At 36.5% G+C, this 26,516-nt stretch overlaps 1 protein-coding gene across 2 annotated transcripts; it reads right to left on the minus strand.

Annotated features, from left to right (window-relative positions):
- Nucleotides 1-954: 954 nt before the first annotated feature.
- Nucleotides 955-18,406, minus strand: LOC121315146 (protein Abitram-like). 2 transcript variants are annotated; one of them, XM_041249106.1, is made up of 7 exons: nucleotides 18,367-18,406; nucleotides 10,990-11,065; nucleotides 10,512-10,563; nucleotides 3,335-3,464; nucleotides 2,852-2,928; nucleotides 1,984-2,053; nucleotides 955-1,644 (listed from the first exon to the last, which is right to left on the minus strand). In XM_041249106.1, the coding sequence occupies exons 2-7, from the start codon at nucleotides 11,057-11,059 to the stop codon at nucleotides 1,507-1,509; spliced, it is 537 nt and encodes a 178-aa protein (XP_041105040.1). In that variant the 5' UTR covers nucleotides 11,060-11,065; nucleotides 18,367-18,406; the 3' UTR covers nucleotides 955-1,506. The 2 variants fall into 2 exon arrangements, with proteins under 2 accessions (XP_041105040.1, XP_041105039.1); XM_041249105.1 differs by lacking the exon at nucleotides 18,367-18,406 and having other exon boundaries at nucleotides 10,990-11,766.
- Between the last annotated feature and the right edge of the window lie 8,110 nt (nucleotides 18,407-26,516).

The following is a 26,516-nucleotide window of genomic DNA, read 5'->3' on the forward strand; positions in this document are numbered from 1 at the left end:
GACCTTGGTCAAGCAACTATTTTCTGTTTAAAAGAAACCCCTACATCTCACCAAAGGAAAATTCTATTGTCAACTTTTAATATCATAGGGTTGTTTGTAACCTTGTGATGACATCTATAAATACTGTGTATTTCTGTTGTGCTGAGAATTTCAAAATGAAATACAATGGAACGTCGCATATCCGACCGTCACATAACCGCCCTGATCAATTAACCGGCTTGCTAAATAAATAAACAAATCATTAAAAGTAGGCTATGAGAGTAATGGCATTGGCAGCAAATGCACCTTCCACGATGGAAACAGAAAGAAAGCATTATAGCAATCAGCCTTTCGGTGCGTTCCCCTTTAAGAGAGGCGGGCTGTACCGGTGACGTTTCAAGACACCGGTCGAGAAAGCTTTTTTTAGTGCAATGTGTTTATATGATGGAGAGCATCCTTGCAGATATTGGCAGCTTGTTGTTGTAGCTTTTAAATGCATGTGAATTAAACAAAGCATGCTTCAAAAATGCAATGCTTACCAGTAGTTTCGTTTAAAATAACTGAAGCAACATTCAAACCGAGCTGCTTATCGGTTGTTGGCAACATCAAGAAAAAGTGCAAAGTACCGTGACAAAGATAATAAGAAAGCAGAACCAGGGAGGCAGGGACTGCTAGAGTTAAGAAAGAAGCCATCAGTTGCAGGTTACTGTACATTTACTGTATGTTTTGCGTGCAGATGGCTTCTAGTAAACTGCATAGCAACTCTCTATTTGTACCCTAATGAATCTCATCTGTCGGATATGCGATGTTGTACTGTATAAGGCCCTGACAATGAGAGCCAAATAATCAGAGGGTTAATGATCTCCTCTTCAATCCTGATGGGCTTTATCTTGCAGATGATGAACACATCATTGTGGCTGCTGCTGTGGTACAATGTGACTGGATAGACTATGAAAAGCACGAATGAACTACTGATCGCGATGGTAACATAGAGGACTTTATTATATTTATTTTTCCTGTAAAGACAGTTTTGGCTTTTTTTTTTTTTTTACACACATTTCTCTAACAATTTAACCTGTAAAATTATATTTTTCAAATAAAACTCTTAATTCATTAATCCTCAAGCCAAGTGTTGCCTGCTTTCTTAAACTGAAACAAAGAACAGCTTTTCAGACCAATTTTGGTTGCCAGATGCCAATCAAAATAAAGTCTGACAACATACCAATCCACAACTATTTTCAAAGACAGTGTAGATCTGAATACAACCACTTAAGATAAATATAATGGGGCTCTCTGCGTACCAAGAAATTTCAAATCAAACATAATGATAGCAGTATTTGCACCAATTGAATAAACCCCAGTGCCTCTCCTTACTTAGTCCTTACTGCAATACTAGCCTCTAAAAGCTCTGTTGCTGGAGCCAGTAAACAACCAGGAGCTATTTGCTGTACAGGTAGCTCCTGGTACTCCCTCCAGCTGTAAAAAACAGACAGCCGCAGCCCAGAGGCTCAGCCTGCAGTCCCTTCATCAGCATGGTTCAGGGTTTGTGCTCCTTCTTTTAGAAAGAATATCTTCATACTCCGCCTGGGTCAGCAGTCCTTGGGTTACACTTTTACTTTCTTCAAATTTAGGCAACACAACTGCAATGTAGCCTTCTGTGGATGGCTGGTGAGAAAAAAAGAGATTAAAAACCAGTATTTCCTGTAGGTAAAAGCCACAGACGACATAGTCCCCTGCTGGGGATGCAGACTCCTGACTAAAACAATTAAACTAATAAAAGTGGCATGGCATATCAACAGAATACATAATGGTTCTCCATGATCGATCAGACTTTGTGTATATGGTGTATAACATCAACATTTAAAATACTTGCAGGCACACAATTTTATATGTATATAATATTTAAGTTAGCCTTTATCAACTGCCTTAAGAATGGCTCCAACCTCATACCATTTGGAAACAGAAACAAACATGATAAGTTATGTAACATGTAAATGCATTTACCTTTTCCTGTAATAGATTAGGATTTGTAAGAATGTCTTCATTGACTTCTAACAAGCGTCCTCTGATGCAACTGAGGGGGAAAAAAACAATAAATAATATATATATATATATATACTAGAAGACTACTTACAAGAACGATTTTACATTGCGTACATGCAAAAGGACATTATCTAATCCTAGAACAGTTCTTACGAAGAACTGAATTTAGTATCGCTAACAGGATAAGACCGTTGACTCCTCCCCTTATTCCTTCATCGATGATGAGTGTTCACAGCAATCCTTATATGAGATATTATATATGTTGGGTATTATAGATGACATTATAGTCAACTATAAGCCTGAAGGCTATATATATGATTTAGGTATGAATTTAGGTTTTGTCCGCCATACGGATGTGCACAGAGGGACTCCTGTCCACATATATACACAAAGCACTGTGTTATATATTCTATATCAATAGTATATATATATATATATACTATATATATATTTTATAATAAAACAAATGTTGCTACATAAGAATGCTCAGGAATGGTTTCCACTCCATGGTTTCCACACAGAATCAAGCCTGAAGTACAGTCAAATGAAGCGGTTGCCATAAGAGGCGCTACAGAAGGGAATCCTGTCCACATATATAGCAAAGCACTGGGCACATCCTGCTTGCTCCTCAGCACAAAATAAGATAGATGTCTATGATGAAAGATCTCTGGATCCCGACAGAACATTTGAAATGTTCAGATACTGTGGTCACTTCTAATATGTTTTTCTTTTCCTGCTCTTAACACACCACCATATGTGCCACCTTTAACTTACAAATGCAAAGTGCTAACTATTAGTTCTCAAAATGGTTACATTCTGCAGGTCTTACCTAAAAACTGTATATTCCTCTCCATCCATGCATGTTATTCGACACAGAGGTGCAAGCTCTGTAAGGAACTGTCCACCCTAAACGGATGATAAAAAAACAAGGCATTGCAGTACTACTCAATCTGCAAAACATCTAATGTGCTACATTTTTCAAACGCCTTTTGGAACTCTTCAGAGTTAACACATTGCACATTAGACAACAATGAAGCAAGATACCGCAACAAAACAAAAGATAAAGAAGTTAACGGCGCTGGAAATTAGAAATCGAAGAAGAATAATAATGTCATGGTGAGGCAGGGTTTATACGGTATATCCATGGAAATATGAAGTCACTGCCTCAAATGTGGTTTCTGAGACACTGACAAACGTTAACTGAAATGGGTTCATGGAATATTAGCATTTGTAGTAGCGTCAAATTTGTAAACAATCAAGCTTTCCTCACAGGTGTGCTTCACAATAACCTGACAGCGAATTCATATCTTACCCGCTTAGTCTTCCCAGAAACCTTGTTTTGTAGTCTGTTGCAGTTGGCGCTGATCTGGTAATTTATGCTCTTGATTTGTCTTCCATTTTGTAAAATGGGATGCGATTCTGCAAGTGTGATGACACAGATTCTGTGGAGCCAAAAGAAGTAATTGTAGTAACAGCTTTAAAGATGTCAGTGATTCTGTACTTAATCAGCAAGTGCCTCGGCCTCCTCGTCACCCATCAGTCCACGGGGTAGAAGTTTGTTTCAACCTCTATAGAAGGGTTGGAACAATAATCGATAATCACGATCATTTTTGCAGCTATAAATTTATCGCGTTGAAAAATTATTGATAATCAGAATTATCATCTGTGACCCATTGAACTTTGTTGCTTTATTTTACACTAAATATGAGTACTGTACTGCAGCCTAGCACCTTATTGTAAAAAGGGTAGTTGCTTACATATAAGAGTTAACTTGAAAGGACAGGTGGTTTATTTGATTAAACTGTCTGCATACAAGCAGTGATGTGAAACACTCAGTATGTTCCTATACAACTATATGAGACACACACATACCTAGTTTGACTTTTCACAGCAGATTCGCCACACAAGTCAGAAAACAAATGCTTCCAGGTAACGTAAGCAATTTAGTTTTGTTATATTAATACATTTGGTGGCACTTTAATGAAAGTAAACATTCTCGTATTAACATAAATGTAAGTATGAAAAAAAAATACATATTTAGAAAACAATTGCGTGCAAACAGCCAATCAGCTTCCAGGTCTAGCGGGCTTTTATTTTCCATAGATGCCTGCTGAAACGTTGATGTGCTTAACTGTGAATTACATTTTAAATCAATCCGCGCATGACCTTGACTTTCGTTAGCACCCTCGCCTACGGCCTGGGACGCTTAACTCCAGTCGTGGTCATCCAACACACGGTAGGGCCCGCATCTACGGGCTCTATGACGTACGTATTTTACTGGAAATCTACAGAACTTATTAATATACAAAATTACAACAGGTGTATTTTTATACTGAAGTTTGTTCTGGGGACCCACCAGAAAATTAAAAACTTGGTGAAACTTTTTTTTTTTTTCTTCTAAACTGGAGGTATCCATACCCTTTTACTGCTGTCTATATCCCTGATCTAGCAATCATTTTCAGATGACTGTTCCCAAGCAATAAAATAAACTAATTAGAAAGAGGAGCCTCGCACATCACATTTGCACTTCAACTGCACTTTGAAGCACTTTTTATACAGGCACTTTGCATTAAAAAATAAATCAACACCGTGGAAGGGGATGACATGCCACATTAACTGGTTCTTAAGGGACAAACAAATGAGAGGAATAAGATCAGAAAAGTATTTTCTTCCTAAATGTCATTATTTATTTAGGGCTGGGATGATTTAAAGAAAAGCAATAAGGGGCTTTTATTATCACAATGTGTCCTATTCAACAGTTCTACTTAACCAATTGTACTTTAATTATAAATTCATTTACAAAAAACAGTTAGTATTTGTAGCAATGAAAGAAGCATATTTAAGATATTTCACAGGTAGCTTTCCTATTTCTGAATGCTCTGTAAGAAGTGTTTGTTCTAATAAATTATTTTGTATTATGTTTTTTTTTTTTTCAGGAAACACAATTTACTGCAAAACTGTACAACAAGGGTTTATCATGTAACAAATGGATCTATTTCCCTTCCCGGCGACAGCGAGTGGAAGCGACAGCGAGTGGGAGAAGTACAGCGTGGAAAAGTACAGAGCAGTTTCGAAGCAGAAAGGAGAAATTGCATCTTGAATTGCTTTAATCAGAAAACAGAGGACATTGGGGAAACACAGCCGCGTGTGTTTTTCTGATAACATACAAGCTGAAACTCGGAGCAGCTGATTCAAATTCAGCGCCGTTCTGAGACACAGGCGAGGGGAGGAGCCGACAGCACAGCAGAACAACGCCGTTAAACGAGGCAGTCTTCCCGGCGACAGCAAGTGGAAGCGACAGCGAGTGGGAGAAGTACAGCGTGGAAAAGTACAGAGCAGTTTCGAAGCAGTTTGAAAGCAGGTTGACGGCTGCAGAAGAAACTAAACTTCAAAAAAAAAAAACCCTCAACATGGTCTTCAAGCCTGTAATCTGTGACACCTGCTTGATGTGGGAAATCCGAGAAAACCCAGCGGAGCTAAACCAAGTGTGCCTAAAGTGCCGCGCGATCCAGGATTTGCATAAACTAGTAAGCATGCTAGAAATGGAGCTGGAAGAAGTGCGACAGCAACAAGATCTTGAGGAACTGGCACACCCACAATTCATGGAAGTCTGCATCACCCCTAACAGACTGAAAGCCACCAGGGAGATAGAAGGTCAGAACAGCTGGGTTCAGGTAGGCAGAAGCAGGGAAAAAAAGAAACTTCGTCAAACACCACCAGAAATCAAAACAACCAACAGATTTGAGTCACTTCAGAATTTTGATGAGCAGAACCAACAACAAGAGAATGAAAGGAACAACATCCAGGACCCTATTGACAGTGGTGACAAGACAGTAAAAAGAAGGGAGGTCATGATTGTTGGGGACTCCATATTGAGAAACACAGCAAGTTCAGTTCGCAGTTTGGACCCCCTTACTACAACAGTGTGCTGCCTTCCGGGAGCCTCGGTCAAGCACATCACTGAAAACGTGGACAGGCTCCTAGAACGAACAGGAGACGACCCGGTAGTAGTCGTCCACATCGGTACAAACAACATTGGAAGAGACAGACCAAAATCCCTGCAAAACAAATTCAGAGAGCTAGGAAGGAAATTAAAAGAGAAAACCAAAACTGTGGTATTTTCTGGTATACTACCCGCACCTTGCAAAGGACCATATGGACAGCTGGAAATAATAAATCAAAACCAATGGTTGAAGACGTGGTGCACACGGGAAGGCTTCACCTATCTTGATCATTGGACCACATTCTACAACGAGGACTATCTGTATAGACGGGATGGACTGCATTTAAATAACAAGGGAACCAGTCTACTTGGAGAAAAGATCCTCGAGCAGGTTCGGAAGCATTTAAACTAGAAAGGAAGGGGGGAGAAATCAACAAAAAAAACAGAAGGGAGACCGCATCAAAACAAGAACAACAACTCAGGTAAGACAACCATTAAATGTATTTATCTAAATGCTAGAAGTATCAGAAACAAAATTCTAGAACTTGAAGCTACTGCACTAACAGGTAACTATGATGTGATAGGTGTTACAGAAACGTGGTTATCTGAGAGTGATGGGGACGAATATAATATTTGTGGGTATACACTGTATAGGAAAGACAGGCAGGACAGAAGAGGAGGAGGGGTAGCGCTATACATAAGAAACAGTCTTGAAGCCCAGGTGTTAAACCTGGACAAAGAAAATAAAACCGAATCAATATGGGTCAGAATAACAGACAAAAATTCAAAAGGCATAATAATAGGAGCATGCTATAGACCGCCAGATTCAGACGGTGAGCACAATAATCTGTTATACAATGACATTAGAAATGTGTGTAGCAAAGGAGAAGCCATACTAATGGGGGATTTCAACTTCCCCCAAATAAAATGGGAAAACCCGGTGGGTAGCGCGAAGGATGAAATAGAAATGGTGGAAATGACAAATGACTGCTTCCTAACACAATTTGTGAAGGCACCCACTAGAGGGGAGGCATGCCTTGATTTAGTCTTTTCAAATAACGAAGATAGAATAACTAAAACAGAGGTCAGAGAACCACTGGCAAACTCAGACCACAACATGGTCTCATTTGAAGTGTTTTTTAAATCCTCAAAAGTAAAGACTAAAGCTAAGGTTTACAATTTTAGAAAAGCAAACTATGAAGGTATGAAACAGAGACTAACAGAAGTAGATTGGAGTAAAATAGAGAAAACACCCACAGAAGAAGGATGGTTGTTCTTCAAAAACGTAGTACTAGAGGCGCAAAACAATTATATCCCTAAAGTAGACAAATCTAAATGTAAAACTAAATTGCCAAAATGGTTTAATAGATCAAATAAAAAAAAATATTCAGCGAAAAAAGGCACTTTACAGAGCATTAAAAAAGGACCAAAAAGAAAGTACACAGAAAGAGTACACAGAACTGCAAATGCAAGTCAAAAAGGAAGTTAGAAAGGCCAAGAGAGAAATAGAAATGAACATTGCTAAGGGAGCTAAAACCAATTCCAAAATGTTTTTCCAATATTACAACAGCAAGAGAACATTCAAAGAGGAGATTAAATGTTTAAGAGATACAAATGGCAAAATCGTAGAGGAAGAAAAAAAAATAGCAAATATGTTAAATGATTACTTTTCACAAGTTTTTACAAAGGAAGATACTGACAACATGCCCCACATGTCATCCAGTTCCTATCCAGTTTTAAATAACTTTAGCATAACTGAGGCAGAAGTGTTAAAGGGACTAGGAGCTCTTAAAATAAACAAATCCCCTGGGCCGGATGAGATCCTCCCAGTAGTACTCAAAGAAATGAAAGAAGTAATTTACAAACCGCTAACCAAGATCATGCAGCAGTCTCTTGACACAGGGGTGGTACCGACAGACTGGAAAATTGCAAACGTAATACCGATCCACAAAAAGGGAAACAAAACTGAACCAGGTAACTACAGACCAGTAAGCCTGACTTCTATTATATGCAAACTTATGGAAACTATAATAAGATCCAAAATGGAAAATTACCTATATGGTAACAGGGTCCTGGGAGACAGTCAACATGGTTTTAGGAAAGGGAGATCGTGCCTAACTAACCTGCTTGATTTTTTTGAGGATGCAACATCGATAATGGATAATTGCAAAGCATATGACATGGTTTATTTAGATTTCCAGAAAGCTTTTGACAAAGTCCCGCACAAAAGATTAATTCTCAAACTGAACGCAGTTGGGATTCAAGGAAACACATGTACATGGATTAGGGAGTGGTTAACATGTAGAAAACAGAAAGTACTGATTAGAGGAAAAACCTCAGAATGGAGTGTGGTAACCAGCGGTGTACCACAGGGATCAGTATTAGGTCCTCTGCTATTCCTAATCTACATTAATGATTTAGATTCTGGTATAGTAAGCAAACTTGTTAAATTTGCAGACGACACAAAAGTAGGAGGAGTGGCAAACACTGTTGCAGCAGCAAAGGTCATTCAAAATGATCTAGACAAGATTCAGAACTGGGCAGATACATGGCAAATGACATTTAATAGAGAAAAGTGTAAGGTACTGCACGCAGGAAATAAAAATGTACATTATAAATATCATATGGGAGATATTGAAATTGGAGAAGGAATCTATGAAAAAGACCTAGGAGTTTTTGTTGACTCAGAAATGTCTTCATCTAGACAATGTGGGGAAGCTATAAAAAAGGCTAACAAGATACTCGGATACATTGTGAAAAGTGTTGAATTTAAATCAAGGGAAGTAATGTTAAAACTGTACAATGCACTTGTAAGACCTCATCTTGAATATTGTGTGCAGTTCTGGTCACCTCGCTATAAAAAAGATATTGCTGCTCTAGAAAGAGTGCAAAGAAGAGCGACCAGAATTATTCCGGGCTTAAAAGGCATGTCATATGCAGACAGGCTAAAAGAATTGAATCTGTTCAGTCTTGAACAAAGAAGACTACGTGGCGACCTAATTCAAGCATTCAAAATTCTAAAAGGTATTGACAGTGTCGACGCAAGGGACTTTTTCAGCCTGAAAAAAGAAACAAGGACCAGGGGTCACAAATGGAGTTTAGAAAAAGGGGCATTCAGAACAGAAAATAGGAGACACTTTTTTACACAGAGAATTGTGAGGGTCTGGAATCAACTCCCCAGTAATGTTGTTGAAGCTGACACCCTGGGATCCTTCAAGCAGCTGCTTGATGAGATTTTGGGATCAATAAGCTACTAACAACCAAACGAGCAAGATGGGCCGAATGGCCTCCTCTCGTTTGTAAACTTTCTTATGTTCTTATGTTCTTATTTTTGACAAGGACTTGATGATTGACAGACTTTTCCTATTCTTTCTTTAATGCACGGTAGGTAATCTGACACTCATCAAACCCACGCAATCAACAACCCAGCTATTAAACCAACATTCATCTGTGGAAATAGAAGAGAACATATTGTTTACAACCTAACAAAAACAAAGAGACCTATATATTGTATCAGTGCTGGCATAAACATTCGTCCAAACAAATGGCAAACCAACTTTTTAATCAATTCATTACTTTGGTTCATATTTGATGTCTAACACAATCATTAATATAAGTAAACTGTTGCGTTCAATGTTCAAACAGAAGAGAACTCTCACAGGATACAGTCCATGTTACAACAGTATGTTAGTCCTACCACAAATGAAATAATGGCTGATAGTCCAGCTTCTGAAGATGAGCATTAACTACATAGAGCATTAAAAATCAAACAGATGGTTGTGGGGAAAATAATCCATCTATTCCATATCTCTATAATCACGTATTAAAACCATGCAGCAAATGGTCAAACTAATACTTCAATTCAATTCAATATTTAACATTTTAAAAGGATCGATTCTTTGGTAACCAATGTCTTCTTTCTGTTTCAATAATACCCCATTCAAACTTGTTCAGGACCAGGGATGGAAATAAGACTCCTATTGCACAGCAGTTTCACCCATTCCAGGTCTTAATGCGACCTTGATCAGCCACTATAAGTGTGTATTATTAAACTCTTAATGAAGCCAGTAATGGTTCAAATTGCTAAGCAATGGGGGTCTTATTTCCAACCTTGATTAAATAGGATATAACAGAATGTAATATACTTTGAAGGCCAGTTCACAAATGAAACAAATATTAGCGGTAAAGATACAATACATGGATGACAATGCAAGATCTACAAATGGGCAGTTACAAGAGATTAAACAAGAGAAAATGGCATGCATGTTTGAGGAAATTATGTTATATTGTGGGTAGCCCTAAAAAGTTTACAATTCATAATTGTAAATGCATACAAAATACAAAAAATACACTCTTGACAATCGCTGATAATTTCAGAACTACTAACGTGGCTCGTGGAGTACACGTTTGTTTTTACAGTTTCACCAGAAACAGTAGGACACAGTACTGGGCAGTAACAATACTGTTTTTTTATGCATGGTAATTCTCCAAGGTACTGTAGAAAATGGCTTGCAGTGTAGAGGAGCCGTTTTATTTGTAACCCTACCTATTAGAATGCTGCAGGACACAGTGGTCTTCACAGGGCTTACTCTTCAAATCTGTAGAAAACAAAAGTTTATTGAGTATGATTGGGTTTATTGGGTATTATCTAATCTTGTACTGTAGTAGTGAATGCTGAATGAGAAAGTTTAACAGACACATTCTGAAACAACGAAGTCTTAGTGCTGACTTCTGTCTTTCACACTGAGAGCGAGCACTAACTTATTTGTAAATCAGTGTTCAAATTATATTTAAATTTAAAAAACAAACTAAAAGCCATTAACTGTACACTGATTATACACCCACACGACCTCCACCAGAGAGCTTTGCGATGTTAACTTCATTGCTTTGTAGTGTGTAATTTTTCTACTTTCTAAACTATCTCTCTCTCATATATATATATATATATATATATATATATATATATATATATATATATATATATATATATATACATTCTCTTGCTAACGACGGCAGTATCTTACCTGTTTTATACCAACGAGTATAATATCGATCAACAACTGAAGAAGCTCCTTGTTGGTCCTCTGTCGCCATCGATGCCTGTTTTTTTCATTAAAAATAAATAAATAAACTAAACTATTAGTCGCCAGAACTAATACCAATCAGTACAGATATACACTGCAACTCGGACTACAAAAATAGTCGTACCGGAAGTTTACGACTATAATCTGTTCCGTAGAACTCAAGTAGCATGTTCATTTCTGTCCTGGGATATTTTGTTCTGCTTATATCTTATTAAACTGCTAAAAACTGCTGTGTGTAGGTGTATTATGTGCTATTTACACGATTTAAACACATTGCATTACACGTGGTTACAATTCAGTCGTTTGACATACAATTTTAGAAAGCTTTTTTTTTTTTTTTTTTTTTTTTTTTGTATTCCTACTGTACAGGCCTGTCTGAATTGCTGATATAAATTTGAAAACAAAACATGTTATACTCATTTGTATTGTATTTTTGCTCCGTACACATACAGTATGATACAATGAATGCACACACTACAATGTGTGAGTAAAATATTGATGTGTGTCAGTTATATGCCAAGTTGGGAAATGTAGCATCTTGCAAAGAAAACAAACATGCAACATCAAGCTTGCAGAATAATAACTGTTTTGATAAGACCAAACCCACTGAGATTTGAAGCTACATATTATAAAGACTCTTAAGTACTATTTCTTCTATATGACTGCATTGAATCAAGGTTATTCCACAGGCAATGGAACCATCAGAACCCATGAAGTAGACTTTACAGGTACCCAGGGTTGCCACCTGGCCCCATGATTCTGGAACACTGGGAGGGGACATGGTTTTTAAGTTGCCCTTAAACTGAAAGCAATAAACATGTGAATTGAACACTAAGCACTTGCTTAATTTATACTTCTTCTTAATTATCAGAATCATTGTGATCATACAAATCTTACAAAATAAAAAAACATCTTGAATAAACGTGTGTAGGTTTATTCAAGATATTTATTTTTATTTTGTACAAAATGATATTTCAGTTCTCAATATTTAAAATATGCTATTTATATCCTATTAATTAGTAATATATAGCCCTAAATTACACTGACTCTCCCAATTAAGTAACAACACTGATCCAGTGTTCACGCTGTCCGGTGTCAGGAATAGTGAACAGCTGCTCAGTATTAATGATTTCAGTGGGAGAAGGTGATATACTATTAGAAACTATAAAGAAACTTTAAAATATATATTTTAAAAACTATTAATAAAATAAATAAATATTTATGATGTACTTATTTATTTATTTCATTTGTTAAAAGCTATCATTGTATTGATATGCTGCCTCAAGATAATTAATCACCAGAATCAATTTAGCAAAGGTTTAGGGCTCAATTCACATGTTGATTTCCTTCAGTTTAAAGGCAACTTCAAAGTCCTGTTCTGTCTCACAGTGAATTATGGGGCCAAGTGGCAACCCTACAGGTACCTCAGCTCCTAGTAGAATGATATAAATATATTTTATGTTGCTTATTTTAGCCAGTGTTGATGTGGACCAGCCACCTCACTTTGTTCAAAATGAGGCTCAGCACTTGAGTGAATATAAACTACCTCATTTTATCACCAGGGGTCATCAGTAACTGCAGCAGAAGCACCACAAACAGATTTTAACCCTTTCAGTCCTATCTTATCTTAGCACTGTATGTTAAAATATGGTGTCAGAAATTACTCGTAGGTCCCAGTCTGAGAGAGTGTATAAATATAAGTGACAAATAAACAAATAAATAAATAAATAATACATATTAAATAAATAAATAAATATCGAATAAATAAATTTTCTTGGCCTCATGTCTATTTAATAATGAGTGTATTCTTCAGCTCAACACAAATAATTCAGGACTGAAGAAAGCGTTATGAGCAAGGTAGCGTGAGGAGTGGCTGCTTTTATTGTATCTGTCTGCAGATGCACAGTGTGTCAGGCATGTGTTGAAATTTAAGCAGGAATCTGGATTGATAACTGGGGTGCAGATGATTGTATTATTTTTGTCTAACTACATAAAACGACTTAAAGTCATCTTGACACAATGTGCACTACCCTAACCTCTCTTCTGAAACTGCACATGAGAGTTTCTTCAATGACGTTGAAAATGGAGAACATAGAAAAGCGGTCTACGGAGAGGAGCTCAAGGTTCACACCTGATGCACACATGGAGACATTGCTCGACATATTTAACAAAATGAGTGAGACTCATCTGGGTTATCAGTGAGTGAAACTCGTCTGAACTAGCTGTGAGACTTGTCTAAACTAGCACTGAGTGAGACTTGTTTGAACTAGCAGTGAGTGAGACTCGTCTGAACTAGCAGCGAGACTCGTCTGAACTAGCAGTGAGACTCGTCTGCACTAGCAGTGATTGAGACTTGTCTGAACTAGCAGTGAGTGAGACTTGTCTGAACTAGCAGTGAGACTCTTCTGATCTAGTAGTGATTGAGACTTGTCTGAACTAGCAGTGAAACTCGTCTAAACTAGCAGTGAGACTAGTCTGCACTAGCAATGAGTGAGACTTGTCTGAACTAGCAGTGAGTGAGACTTGTCTGAACTAGCAGTGAGTGAGACTTGTTTGAACTAACAGCGAGACTGTGAGAGGTTTTGTGTGTGTATATATATATAACCCCATACGGCATCTCAAGGTTTCTTTTATATTCTTTTTTTGCAACACATACTATGCTTGTGCTTGTATTTTTCACATCATTGAGTACTTCATGTTAAGCACTGCTAAGCAAACAATTGACAGTGCAGCTAAAGCTAAGAAAATCCATGAGAAACACTATCAAAAATAGCATAACAGAGCAAGAGAAAGCAAGAACTGACTGATCGTGCAAGCACTGAAATACACATTTCAAGAATAGAATACACAATATACATGTACAATATAGAACAGAGGAATAGCAGCATTGAAGGGGATTGTTTTAACATGAATATTCATAGAGCAGTGGTCCTGCATTGATGGCTTTGTTAGAACTACAGCTAGTGTATAGCACAGACACAAGACAAGTTGGATGAAAGACTTAATATGTGTGTCCTACAATATTGTGGGTATTAAATATTAATACAGATAGTATAGTGGCAGTTTATATTCTATGGCTATAAGTCTATGTTCAAAAGATTTAAATCACATTTGTACACATTTGAATTAAGTAGACTTGATTTAGTATTTATAGTCCTATTTATAGTTTACTTTTGTAGCTATTTCAAATTTGACATAAATTTGAATTCAGGATTTTTTTGGTTTGTTTGTTAACCATTTAAACAATTGCACCTCTCTTCACAGATCGTGATTAGCACTATATCTTTACACTTAGGTAGTCCTGACTAGTGGGAACTTACAACATAAAATTAGGCGTTTTCAAGGTAAGGCTAGACTGGAGTGAGGTCTGGGCAGGAGGACTCCAATGCAGAGGTGGAACAGTGATGGGAAGTTCAAAAACTTCTCAACCCAAAAAACACCTTTCCCTGATGTCTCTGTTTGCAGTACACCTAAGTTCAGACTAGACAAATACTCAATTCCAGGCCCAGAGGAATGCCTAGGGAGGCAAATTTAGGAGAGCGGTAAAAAAACAAAAAATGAAAGGCAGCAAGGAATGTGCATTATGTGCGAAGCACCGCTCAGGTGACGTTTGACACCATGGTAACTGGCATTGCACTGAAGACTCCTATCCAAACATGTTCTTTCGCATTGTATGGAGTGGTCAATAGTAAATTGTGTTGGCTCTATCTATTATGCTGATCTATACTATATAGACTAGAGAAAAATGCTTTATGACTGACTTAATGTCATCTATAATGGAGACATGAAGTTCAAGAAGTAATCAATTTACAACAAGAATTTGGTAAGTTAATAATTTAAACCTATGAGAATTTACAGTATTTTGACAGTAAATATAAATGCTAATGTGTTTAATTCCAATCTCTGCAGTATTACTAACCTGTAAATAGACATGAAATAATATCGAAATGAACCCTGGCCCAGACGAGAGCTAAATTCAGTGTAATTTTTATTTATTTATTTTTTTAACTGACTAGCCAAGCAGATACTGTCATCCCATTGAAATCTTCCTACTTACCCATACGTCGTTATTACTGAGTTGATCAGACAGCTCTATGTCACCGTGAAGCACTTTTCTTCTAAAGACACTATTTGGCATAACACTGGGACAGACTGAGTGTGTCGGGTAATTCAACTGATCTGTGTCATTCATGTATTTCAATTACAACTGAGACATGTGTATAATTAATGATAATGATAAACTGAAGTACTGAATTTCGTGTTTGTGCATTTGCTGTGCATAAAGACAGTGCTTGCTGCTTTCATGTTTAATAATAGCCTACATGCTTACCCTTAAGAATAAAGTCATGCATTGGGACTTGTGCAAGTATTCTAAAAGGATGAAGTTAATTTAATTACAGTGCTGTGTGCAATTAGACTAGCAGCATTGAAGACAGAATAACTAAAACAGAGGTCAGAGAACCACTAGCAAACTCAGACCACAACATGGTTTCATTTGAAGTGTTTTTTTTCAAAACCCTAAAAGTAATGACTAAAGCTAAGGTTTACAATTTTAGAAAAGCAAACTATGAAGGTATGAAACAGAGACTAACAGAGGTAGATTGGAGTAAAATAGAGAAAACACCCACAGAAGAAGGATGGTTGTTCTTCAAAAATGTAGTACTAGAGGCGCAAAACAATTATATCCCTAAAGTAGACAAATCTAAATGTAAAACTAAATTGCCAAAATGGTTTAATAGATCAATTAAAAAAAATATTCAGCGAAAAAAGGCACTTTACAGAGCATTAAAAAAGGACCAAAAAGGAAGTGCACAGAAAGAGTACACAGAACTGCAAACGCAAGTCAAAAAGGAAGTTAGAGAGGCCAAAGAGAGAAATAGAAATAAACATTGTTAAGGGGGCTAAAACCAATTCCAAAATGTTTTTCCAATATTACAACAGCAAGAGAACGTTCAAAGAGGAGGTTAAATGTCTAAGAGATACACATGGCAAAATCGTAGATGAAGAAAAAAAATAGCAAATATATTAAATGATTACTTTTCACAAGTTTTTACAAAGAAAGATACTGACAACATGCCCCACATGTCATCCAGTTCCTATCCAGTTTTAAATAACTTTAGCATAACTGAGGCAGAAGTGTTAAAGGGACTAGGAGCTCTTAAAATAAACAAATCCCCTGGGCCGAATGAGATCCTCCCAGTAGTACTCAAAGAAATGAAAGAAGTTATTTACAAACCGCTAACCAAGATCATGCAGCAGTCTCTTGACACAGGGGTGGTACCGACAGACTGGAAAATTGCAAACGTAATACCGATCCACAAAAAGGGAAACAAAACTGAACCAGGTAACTACAGACCAGTAAGCCTGACTTCTATTATATGCAAACTTATGGAAACTATAATAAGATCCAAAATGGAAAATTACCTATATGGTAACAGGGTCCTGGGAGACAGTCAACATGGTTTTAGGAAAGGGAGATCATGTCTAACTAACTTGCTTGATTTTTTTGAGGATGCAACATCGATAATGGATAATTGCAAAGCATATGACATGGTTTATTTAGATTTCCAGAAAGCTTTTGACAAAGTCCCGCACAAAAGATTAATTCTCAAACTGAACGCAGTTGGGATTCAAGGAAACACATGTACATGGATTAGGGAGTGGTTAACATGTAGAAAACAGAAAGTACTGATTAGAGGAAAAACCTCAGAATGGAGTGTGGTAACCAGCAGTGTACCACAGGGATCAGTATTAGGTCCTCTGCTATTCCTAATCTACATTAATGATTTAGATTCTGGTATAGTAAGCAAACTTGTTAAATTTGCAGATGACACAAAAGTAGGAGGAGTGGCAAACACTGTTGCAGCAGCAAAGGTCATTCAAAATGATCTAGACAAGATTCAGAACTGGGCAGACACATGGAAAATGACATTTAATAGAGAAAAGTGTAAGGTACTGCACAAAGGAAATAAAAATGTACATTATAAATATCATATGGGAGATACTGAAATTGGAGAAGGAATCTATGAAAAAGACCTAGGAGTTTTTATTGACTCAGAAATGTCTTCATCTAGACAATGTGGGGAAGCTATAAACAAAGACTAACAAGATGCTCGGATACATTGTGAAAAATGTTGAATTTAAATCAAGGGAAGTAATGTTAAAACTGTACAATGCACTAGTAAGACCTAATCTTGAATATTGTGTTCAGTTCTGGTCACCTCGCTATAAAAAAGATATTGCTGCTCTAGAAAGAGTGCAAAGAAGAGCGACCAGAATTATTCCGGGCTTAAAAGGCATGTCATATGCAGCCAGGCTAAAATAATTTAATCTGTTCAGTTTTGAACAAAGAAGACTACGCGGCGACCTAATTCAAGCATTCAAAATTCTAAAAGGTATTGACAATGTCGACCCAAGGGACTTTTTCGACCTGAAAAAAGAAACAAGGACAAGGGGTCACAAATGGAGATTAGACAAAGGTGCATTCAGAACAGAAAATAGGAGGCACTTTTTTACACAAAGAATTGTGAGGGTCTGGAATCAACTCTCCAGGAATGTTGTTGAAGCTGATACTCTGGGATCCTTCAAGAAACTGCTTGATGAGATTCTGGGATCAATAAGCTACTAACAACCAAACGAGCAAGATGGGTCGAATGGCCTCCTCTCGTTTATAAACTTTCTTATGTTCTTATGTTCATTGGGGAAGGTAGGAGTTGGCGTGACAGCCTTTGTTGCCCTTTCCGCTAGTTGTTGTTCAAATTTGTATTTTCAAAACATATGGTACATTGGGAGAATGTTTTTTTGATAATATTGTAGCAAAGCAGGGTGTTTAAAAGCACTGTTGTCAGGTTGCATCCAGGAACGTGTCACGTCTGCTGCGTTTTGCAGATTTTCACGTACTCTTTTTATTCGGTCTTATTTATTTTCTATTTACTCTGCACACTCTTAACTCAGGGGAGACGTTAGGAGGACAGAGATATTATAAACCCCTAGTGGTTTATGTTCGAGCACTGGACGAGCTGTAAGTATGTCCATATAACCTTTACTTAATCGGAAAGAAAGACACTCAAGACTCATTAATTTTAAGTTTTACGAATCAGAGCAATGCTCCTTCGGTTTATTAAAATGCTTTTAATATTTGGAAAAGGGTAGGTTGATCAGACCTCCAAATTCCAACACATGCAGTCTACAAGCACCCACTTCTATATTTCAGTTTCATTCAATATAACACTCTCTTAATACCAAAATGTATTTTCAAAACCTTATAGCAATAAAACCAATACATGTGAGACATAACAATGTTAGTAATATGCTTACCTCCTACTACAAGGAAAAGTAGCGTGAACAAAGGAATCAGTCTGGTGGAGATCTGCAAGTGATGGACCACTTCACCCTGTCAAGCAAAGGTCTTGAATGTGGTACCCATTTGAGAAAAGTGTGAGTTTTTATAGGATTCGTCTCCACAGGAATACATGGAGAATCTTTATCAAGTCCAACTCTTATCTCTTTGGCACACAACAGCCTAAAAATTTAGAGCCTTGTGTCAGCAATTTTTCAAGATATGACACCTGGTCTACACATCCAATCATGATCTCACCTGCTCATTTCTTGACCCCTCCTCTATCTAAAAAGCTAGGAGAAACAAAGAAAATAATATTATTTTGAATATATGAGTGTTGTCTGAAATATATACAACACTATTAGTTATGATTATATTGATTATATGTATTAATGTCTAATAATATATTCCCTCATGCCATTCTATTCTTCAAATTAGTTTTCCTTCTCTCTTTACAGGCGTGTGCTTAACAGATATTATAGGGAACTTCCATCTTATGTTTTCCCAATATAGAATTTCTCTTCATGGATAATCTATTTGTTTTTTATTTAAGTGTAAAATTGTAATGTCTCTGTCCTATGAGTTTCCTAACAGCACGAATTCAGCTGAACTGCGGACGACTTCCTATTTTTTTCAGCTGCACAAAAACCAGCTAAAACCAGTTTTCTAGTTGTGCGCTTAGCTTTCCAATTTCCAGCAATAATCAAAGTTTTTTCCAATTTTTCTATGGCGAGAAGACACTCTAACCTTGACGCTGTTTGATAAGAGAACGCCGCTCTTCATGCCAACTATCCCTTTACTTTCTGGCACGGCTTCAAGACAGGCTCACAGCAAGTTATAAAGTTTTTACTTTCTTAAAACCCATCTTCTATTATTTTTCTTAAAATTACTTTTTAAGCTTCTTATTTTATATTTCAAACAACATCTCTTTATGTTGCATCATCTTTTAACTCAGAGTCAAACTAGACAGTTTACTCCCTATAGAACACGATTATTAACTATTTTAAATGTAAACCTATCTTAATGAGAGACAATTTCATGTATATTATTATAACAGGCAGTGTTAAGCATATGGTCTTACACGCACAAATAGTTTATAGTAAAAAGCAAGCATATCAAACCTTATTTCAACATTTAACAACATTTTCTTAGGCTAAAAAGAGTGCTGCAGAAACTTGCATTCAATTATGGGAATCAAGCCCATCTTGATAAGAAACTGCCTAAAACTGGCCACTTGTATCAAACTATATCAGCTTCTACTGCATGATTTTATATAAAAAAAATACATAAGTTTCACAATTAAGAATTAAAACAGCATTACGCGTTACTTTTGATTACACACTTACACAATTTTCCAAGCTAAAGATTATACAAACAAGACAAAGGATTATAATACATATTATTGCATTAATACATTTCATTTTAAATTCTCCAATCCATGTCCGGGGTTTCAGCTCACTCCCAGCAAGACTCCACTTCGGTCTCAGGTTCCACTCGGATAGGCTCAGTGAACACGATAATAGGCTCTCGAATCCATCGTCTCGCATCACAGGTGTGAGTCGCCATGGCCTTGACTTCGTACCTACAAGACACTTGTACTCGCTTAGTAGGGACACCTTCCTCACATTCTAATTTTCCCAGATGCGCCCATTTTACTAAGTGACCCTTTCACAACTCATGCATTCAATCCTCTTAATATCTTTTTGGGTTTACATTTAAATGAGAGAAAGAAACACCTACAGAATCATTGCATTCAAACAAGATTCTACAGTGTTTAGCCAAATGACTGCATGCCGGACAAAGTCTGAGCCCAGTCACTGATGACTTGCTTTGGCACATATTACGTGCACAGTTAACAAGAGGATTATGTTTTAATTTATGTGTCAGGGTTACTTCTGCACCATGTACAATAGTTCTGGATCTGTACACATTGTTACTATACACTTCTTTCTGCTCACACAAGGTCACTTTAGAAGGGATGCCATTCATCCAGAATACAGTAGGGGTCCAAAACTTACTGTTTTTCATATCAGCAGGCACCTAACTTGTAGTTTGTTTATGATCATTAGTGGGCAAACTCAATACAACTGAATCTGAATCAGTTGATGAACCATGAGCCTTAGCTATTGAGATTCTCCATACAAAAGGATTCAATGTTTTACTGACCAGCCTAGCTGATTCAGCGTTATTTGCGACAAACGAGACAGATACACTTGATTTCAGCTGTAGAAATCTGTTTATTTCTAAACAGACAGCAGCAACAAACAAACAGGTCACAGGTCACAGGTCACAGGTCATCAAATGGAAACATCCACTCTGCTGTATACTGTAGAAACAAACCAGTCTCCAACTCCTGAAGCCCCTATCACTGCTGAAGGTGACATAACATACATACAGGACCAACACTCAATAACGCACAACACTTTGCGATAAGAACACTCGATATATAACAACAATAACCCATAACAATAATACAGCAACAGTAATTTAACAGACTATTGACATTTTCCCCAAAACCCATCAGTTGCATTGTCCTTAGTGGCTCTATATACCAATTAGCTACTGGCTGAATGAAACCTGCTGAGTAATATTCCGTTAACATATTGAATTGCATCCTGCTTTGTAGTTTTCCATATACTTAATGTAAGGAATTTTGTAATCTTTTTTGTGTTAGAACCGATTATTCTTTTATAATATGTTATTTTCTGTTACAAATTGAACAAAGAAGCTTGGAGTGGTATTTGGGGTTTTTTGAGTTCAGGAATGGAAGGAGAGCCTGCTCTTCTTGGTTACATGAGGGCATGGGAGAATCTCAGAGATAACAGATGTAAAGGAATGTGAGAGGCCCGATAGTCTGGGGTGTTGGTGGAGTAAAGGAATGTTTTTAAGGCTTGGAATCTTGCCATGAGTACACAGGTATAGTGAGAAGAGGTCATAAATGACTTCATTAAAAGGGTGTGTTTTGGAATCTACAAAACTGTAGTGAATGCATTGCCTGGGGCTCAGTTCTATCAATCTCACTGCAGCCCAGAGTGAAGAGACTCTATTCAGTACAATTGACTATACCAATAAACATATATAGTTGACAAAACAATTTTTTTTTATCAGTTTCATTATTTCTTACACTTGACGAACTGACAAAAATTGAAAAATGTGACATTTCAAAATCGAAATAAACTGTACTACTATTATGACTTGCGGTAGACTGTTGCAAAATCATTTCATAGCTTCTTTGATTACAAGACCCTTATACAAGTTCACCATGGTATTTTTGCATGGTATTTTTGCATTTTTTCCACGGTAATACCATGTATTAACCATAATTTACCCTGGTTTGCCATGATTATTAATATGCTTTACCATGCCTCACTGTTCTTTACATTGCTTTCCTATGCTTTACCATGCTTTCACTGTGCTTTATTATGTTTTGCTATGCTTTTACTATGGTAATCTTTTATAAGGGGATGTGAAATAAAATATCTAAATTATGCTCATATAAGTTTTTAAAAAACCTATGTCTCAATCCTTAAATTCTAGGTGATTCAACGCTTTTGGCCATAGCTGTATTGCAACACAACTTGGAAATATTCAGAATTCTTGCAAACAAACTGTGAAGTTGGTGACAGAGGCTGACTGCTGCCAGTAAAGATGTAAACATGTAGAACACAAATAGCCAAGCAGACCACATGCCAACTTATACACTTTCATTTTAACAGTTGCCTGTAACAAGTGGAAAATAGAATCTGGGAAAATAAAAGAAACCTTTCAGAGATGTGTTTGCCTTACTCATCCACTCCTTTACCCTGCTTTAGGGGTTTCCAGTAAAGTCTCCTGCTTAATGCTCAGCCTACTAATGTAACGCAATGTTCAAACAAATGTTTTGAAATACTCCTAGTATTAACACTGTACATGAACGCATTGCCCCTTTCTGTCAGGGATGCTGCTTCAGTCAATATTTGAAAATCGCGATTAAAAACTTATTTTTATAGGTTAGCCTTTTCAACCTGACGTAAATAAAATAGTTTTGATCTATTCTAATTGCTTATTCCAATGCTTTATCTATCATGCTTATTCATACTGTATGCTGTACCTCTTTCTGTTTAAAGAGAAATGTAAAGGAACCAGCAGAGAGCTTGTCATCTCTAGTCTTTGATACATCGGCCTGTTCTAATATGAAGCAGGACATACAAAGAAATAATCAAAAAAATCGAATTAAGATTTGTTGAAAATTGTGGTTAGAACTCAACAAAGCTCTATGCATGGTGGAATAAATGTAGCAACAGCACATAAAGAAGGAGTTACCAGACTAGTGGCTGCTTGCGTAATTGACCACATGACTAGTTTTGCAAAATCCTGGCAATTCCTATATGTGCTACAGTACATCTTATTACATTCTATTTTATTATCTTGTGAAAGAACCACACACCACACACGTACACACACGTACACGAGACCAATAACACAGCAAGCCCTTGATTTCTCACTTTACACTGTTATCATACTCCAAAAACAAAAGATTGCTCACTTAACACGGGAACCCCCTGCTCTTCAACCACACATCTGAGCTAAAGCAAAAAGTTCAGGTTTATTTTTCATATTATAATTTACACAATGCATTAGCAATAACTATACTGTAACTAGACTGCTACACAGCCACTTTGTGGCAATTTAGGGCTCAGTAAGTCTCCATTGGCATGCTATACCTTTTATTGGTTGCTATCATGGTTCAAGTTACATATTTTCTCTGACAGCAGCAATGATTCCTGGTGTTAGATCTCCCTCCCGATCTGCGAGGGCGCTGTGTAAAGGGAACAGAATACCCTGGATTAAATGGCATGACAGTTTATTCCCAGGGTTAGGCGGAAGTCGTCCATCTAGAAAGGGGGAAAAGCTACAGTGTACCTGCAGAGAGAATCTGTCCAGCCAGCCTAGATAAGAGCTTGCCAATCAGCTTGGAAGAATTATACGTCTCATGCAACTCCAGCTCTTGGTTAATCAGAAGTTTTGTGTTGAGTTCATGAAGAGTCTAATTTGCAGAGGTCCATATAAAATGTAACAGAGGTCTACATTCCTGAATACCGTGACCAAACTTGAAATATAAGCAGATTGTTATCGCTTTGGATGCACCCTCTTATATAAAGCAGAAACTTCCCAAAGCATTTAGTGACATACAGTGTGCCTCTACTAAATATAGTGCATTTTCTTGATTTATTGTAACTTTGAAACAGGCGGAACCACTTTAGACAGAAAACACTAAATCCGACCACATCAGCCTTTTTGATTTTTACATTGGGGGGGGGGTAGGTTAAATTAGGCACACACTTAATTTGCATCACATTCCTCATACTGTGGGAATTGTGCCTGACTATGTGAAAGCTGGTGGCAAAGATTACAGCTTGGTATCAGACAACTGTCATTGTGAAACCAAAAGAATGATGAATCAACAGTAATACCATACTACTTAAAATAATAATACTGCAGTGTCTGTAAAATAAATGTTTTAGGAGGCTGCTTTTGATCACTTTATTTAGATTGTGTAACACTTTGAATGATGTGCTACACTATCAATACAAGAGGTAACTTCTCCACCATAACTGTGCCGATCTGATCTTTAACATGTGAAACCGCGTATTGACAAGGTTAACAGCACCAGGCCACCCCTGGGCAGCTATTAGAGCATGTTTGAACACACTGTTATGTACAGTATTATTACTATTGTATGCAACCTGGACTGAGTTAATCTTCGTGAAGTTTTAAGCGTTGTTGTCACCACAGATAACTCAGATTATATAAGAACGAGATAAGGTTGCATTTTTACCATTACTATCTGTAATGCCAATATCAGCAGTACTGTATATCGATAGGGTTATATAATAAAGGGTTTTATTGGCTAACTATTTTTATACATTTTTTAAAGGCTGCATTGGTGATACAAGAGAAATATAAGAAAAGGTGTTGATGGTTTTTTTTTAGTAAATTAAACAAAACCATTGGTACACAATGATAGATACAAATACAGATAATTAAATTATACAAAAAACAAAAAATAAATATACATATTAGGATTACAGCAACCATCGTATGTAAAAACAATGAGGTTGACATTTGAATTTATTTATCAAGGGCTGTCATTAAAGGCTCAGATATGTTGTTGCTGCCTTTAAAACTAGATTAAAAACACATTTTTATAATCTAGCTCATATATCTAAAAACGTTTTCTTACCCTTTTACTGTTTATTGTTTTTCCATTCTGTTAATTTTTACAGCTTAGTGCTTTCTGTAATATTTATTAGTGTTTGTATCCTTGTAAAGTGCTTTGCGGTGATCTATCATGAAAGGCGCTATATAAAAATAAAGATTGATTAATTGAAAGGTGATTAATATTTGAGTCAGTTTGCTAATAGTTGCTTGGAATTCATACTATCAATAATTGGCATTATGAAAATTGCCATTGCATTTCCCAGTGTCAAAAACTGAACTAACTGGCAACCTTGCTATGGAAGTAAAAAAAAACAAAAAACAAACTCTGAATCAAATGCAATATTGCTGACAGTATTGTTTCATTAACGTAACAAAAGCCAAACAGTACATTCTCTCGCAAACCAATAACGACACTTTTTTTCTATAAAAGCATGTTATGTGGGACAGTTACATCAAAGTACAATTCACAACTTACTTACTGAAAGTGTTTTATTAATATGTTTCCATATTAAAATCCTAGTAAAGTGTAATAAAGTATGGTAAAGCTTAGTATAACCATGGGAAAAGCATGAGAAAACTGCCAAAGTACCATGGTAAACTTTTATAAGGGCCTTTATTGAAGAACAAAAACTAATAAGAAGCAACTCAAGAGTGTGCCCCGAGGCTTTAGCTTCACAACATAAACCATTTTATTGTCCTGTAATTTGGGAAGTAAAGACCTTGTTATTTATTAACTTTTTTGTGTGTTCATCCTTGCTGAACTTATCAAACAGGACTTCCAGTAATAAAGAGAACTGGCAATATCAAATTGCTGAAATGACATTTGTTTATTATTGAAATGATGCCAGGTCTTAATTGCTTTAAATAATCCATAATGATGCAACTTCGGCAAGGAGAATTGCTATATTGGCATGAGCCCAGTAACTAGCTGGAGATAAACAACAGATGGGACTAGTGTACAAAAGTGTTTGTAATAAGAAAACATGTCCTATTAAAGAAGGACTATCGTAACCAGGGATGATATTCTTCTTCTTTTCACTGGGCCCTCTATCACGCATTGAAGATCTCTTGATATAGATTTTCCTATTTATTTTATGTTTGTTCATACATGCAAGACAGGTGGGATAATTAAAAGTCAGTGCACTGAACTGAATGGACAGTGGCTATAAAAGGTGTGTGTAGAATACCAGGATACAGTCAGCCAGTTCATTAAATGTGCAATTAATTATTTATTTGTTTTTGGCCTTAGCCCGGGCGCATCTCAAGAGGTAACGCTCAGAAACAATGTAAAACAGGTTACTGGAGGAAAATGAAATGGAAACTGACAAATAAATAAACTATAGGCTAAATAAACCAGTGAACATCTACAATTTCCAAAATTAAGTTCTCAGCAGTGTACCTAAAATTACATTACACAAAGGAAAGTGTTTATTTTATTTCATTGTTAATATTACTTAAATATTCATAACATTTGAGTGCCCTACAATATCAAACAGGCATGCATGAAAAAAAAAGAAATAGACTACCTTGTAATGAGACCATAAAAAGTCTAGATGTGCTGGTAAACAGATAAACGGACAATGACCTGTGTGATAGGACAAACAGCAAAATGTGTTCCCAGAGGTCAAAGAATATATATACAGTGTGTGTGTGTGTGTGTGTGTGTGTGTGTGTGTGTGTGTGTGTATATATATATATATATATATATATATATATATAGATATATATATATATATATATTTTATAATATATGTAGTCTAATATCTTTCTAAAAAATATAATCTTTCTAATTGTGTAGAATACTTTTTCTATAGGGGTAATTTTGTTTTCTGTATTTATAGATATTGTGTAGTTAAGGAAAAAAACTTGTTCACTGAAAAGTATAATATATTTGTAGTTGTTTTATATTCAAAATAATATACTTTAT

Source organism: Polyodon spathula, chromosome 4 (genome assembly GCF_017654505.1).
Source record: "Polyodon spathula isolate WHYD16114869_AA chromosome 4, ASM1765450v1, whole genome shotgun sequence".
Lineage (NCBI taxonomy): Eukaryota > Metazoa > Chordata > Actinopteri > Acipenseriformes > Polyodontidae > Polyodon > Polyodon spathula.

Coding starts and splice junctions, on each gene's coding strand:
- LOC121315146 (XM_041249106.1), bottom strand. CDS start 11,059: ATGGCGACAGAGGACCAACAAGGAGCTTCTTCAGTTGTTGATCGATAT. Junction 2,054..2,851: donor GAGGAATATACAGTTTTTAG/GTAAGACCTGCA, acceptor TTTCCCCCTCAG/TTGCATCAGAGGACGCTTGT. Junction 1,645..1,983: donor CTAATCTATTACAGGAAAAG/GTAAATGCATTT, acceptor TTTTCTCACCAG/CCATCCACAGAAGGCTACAT.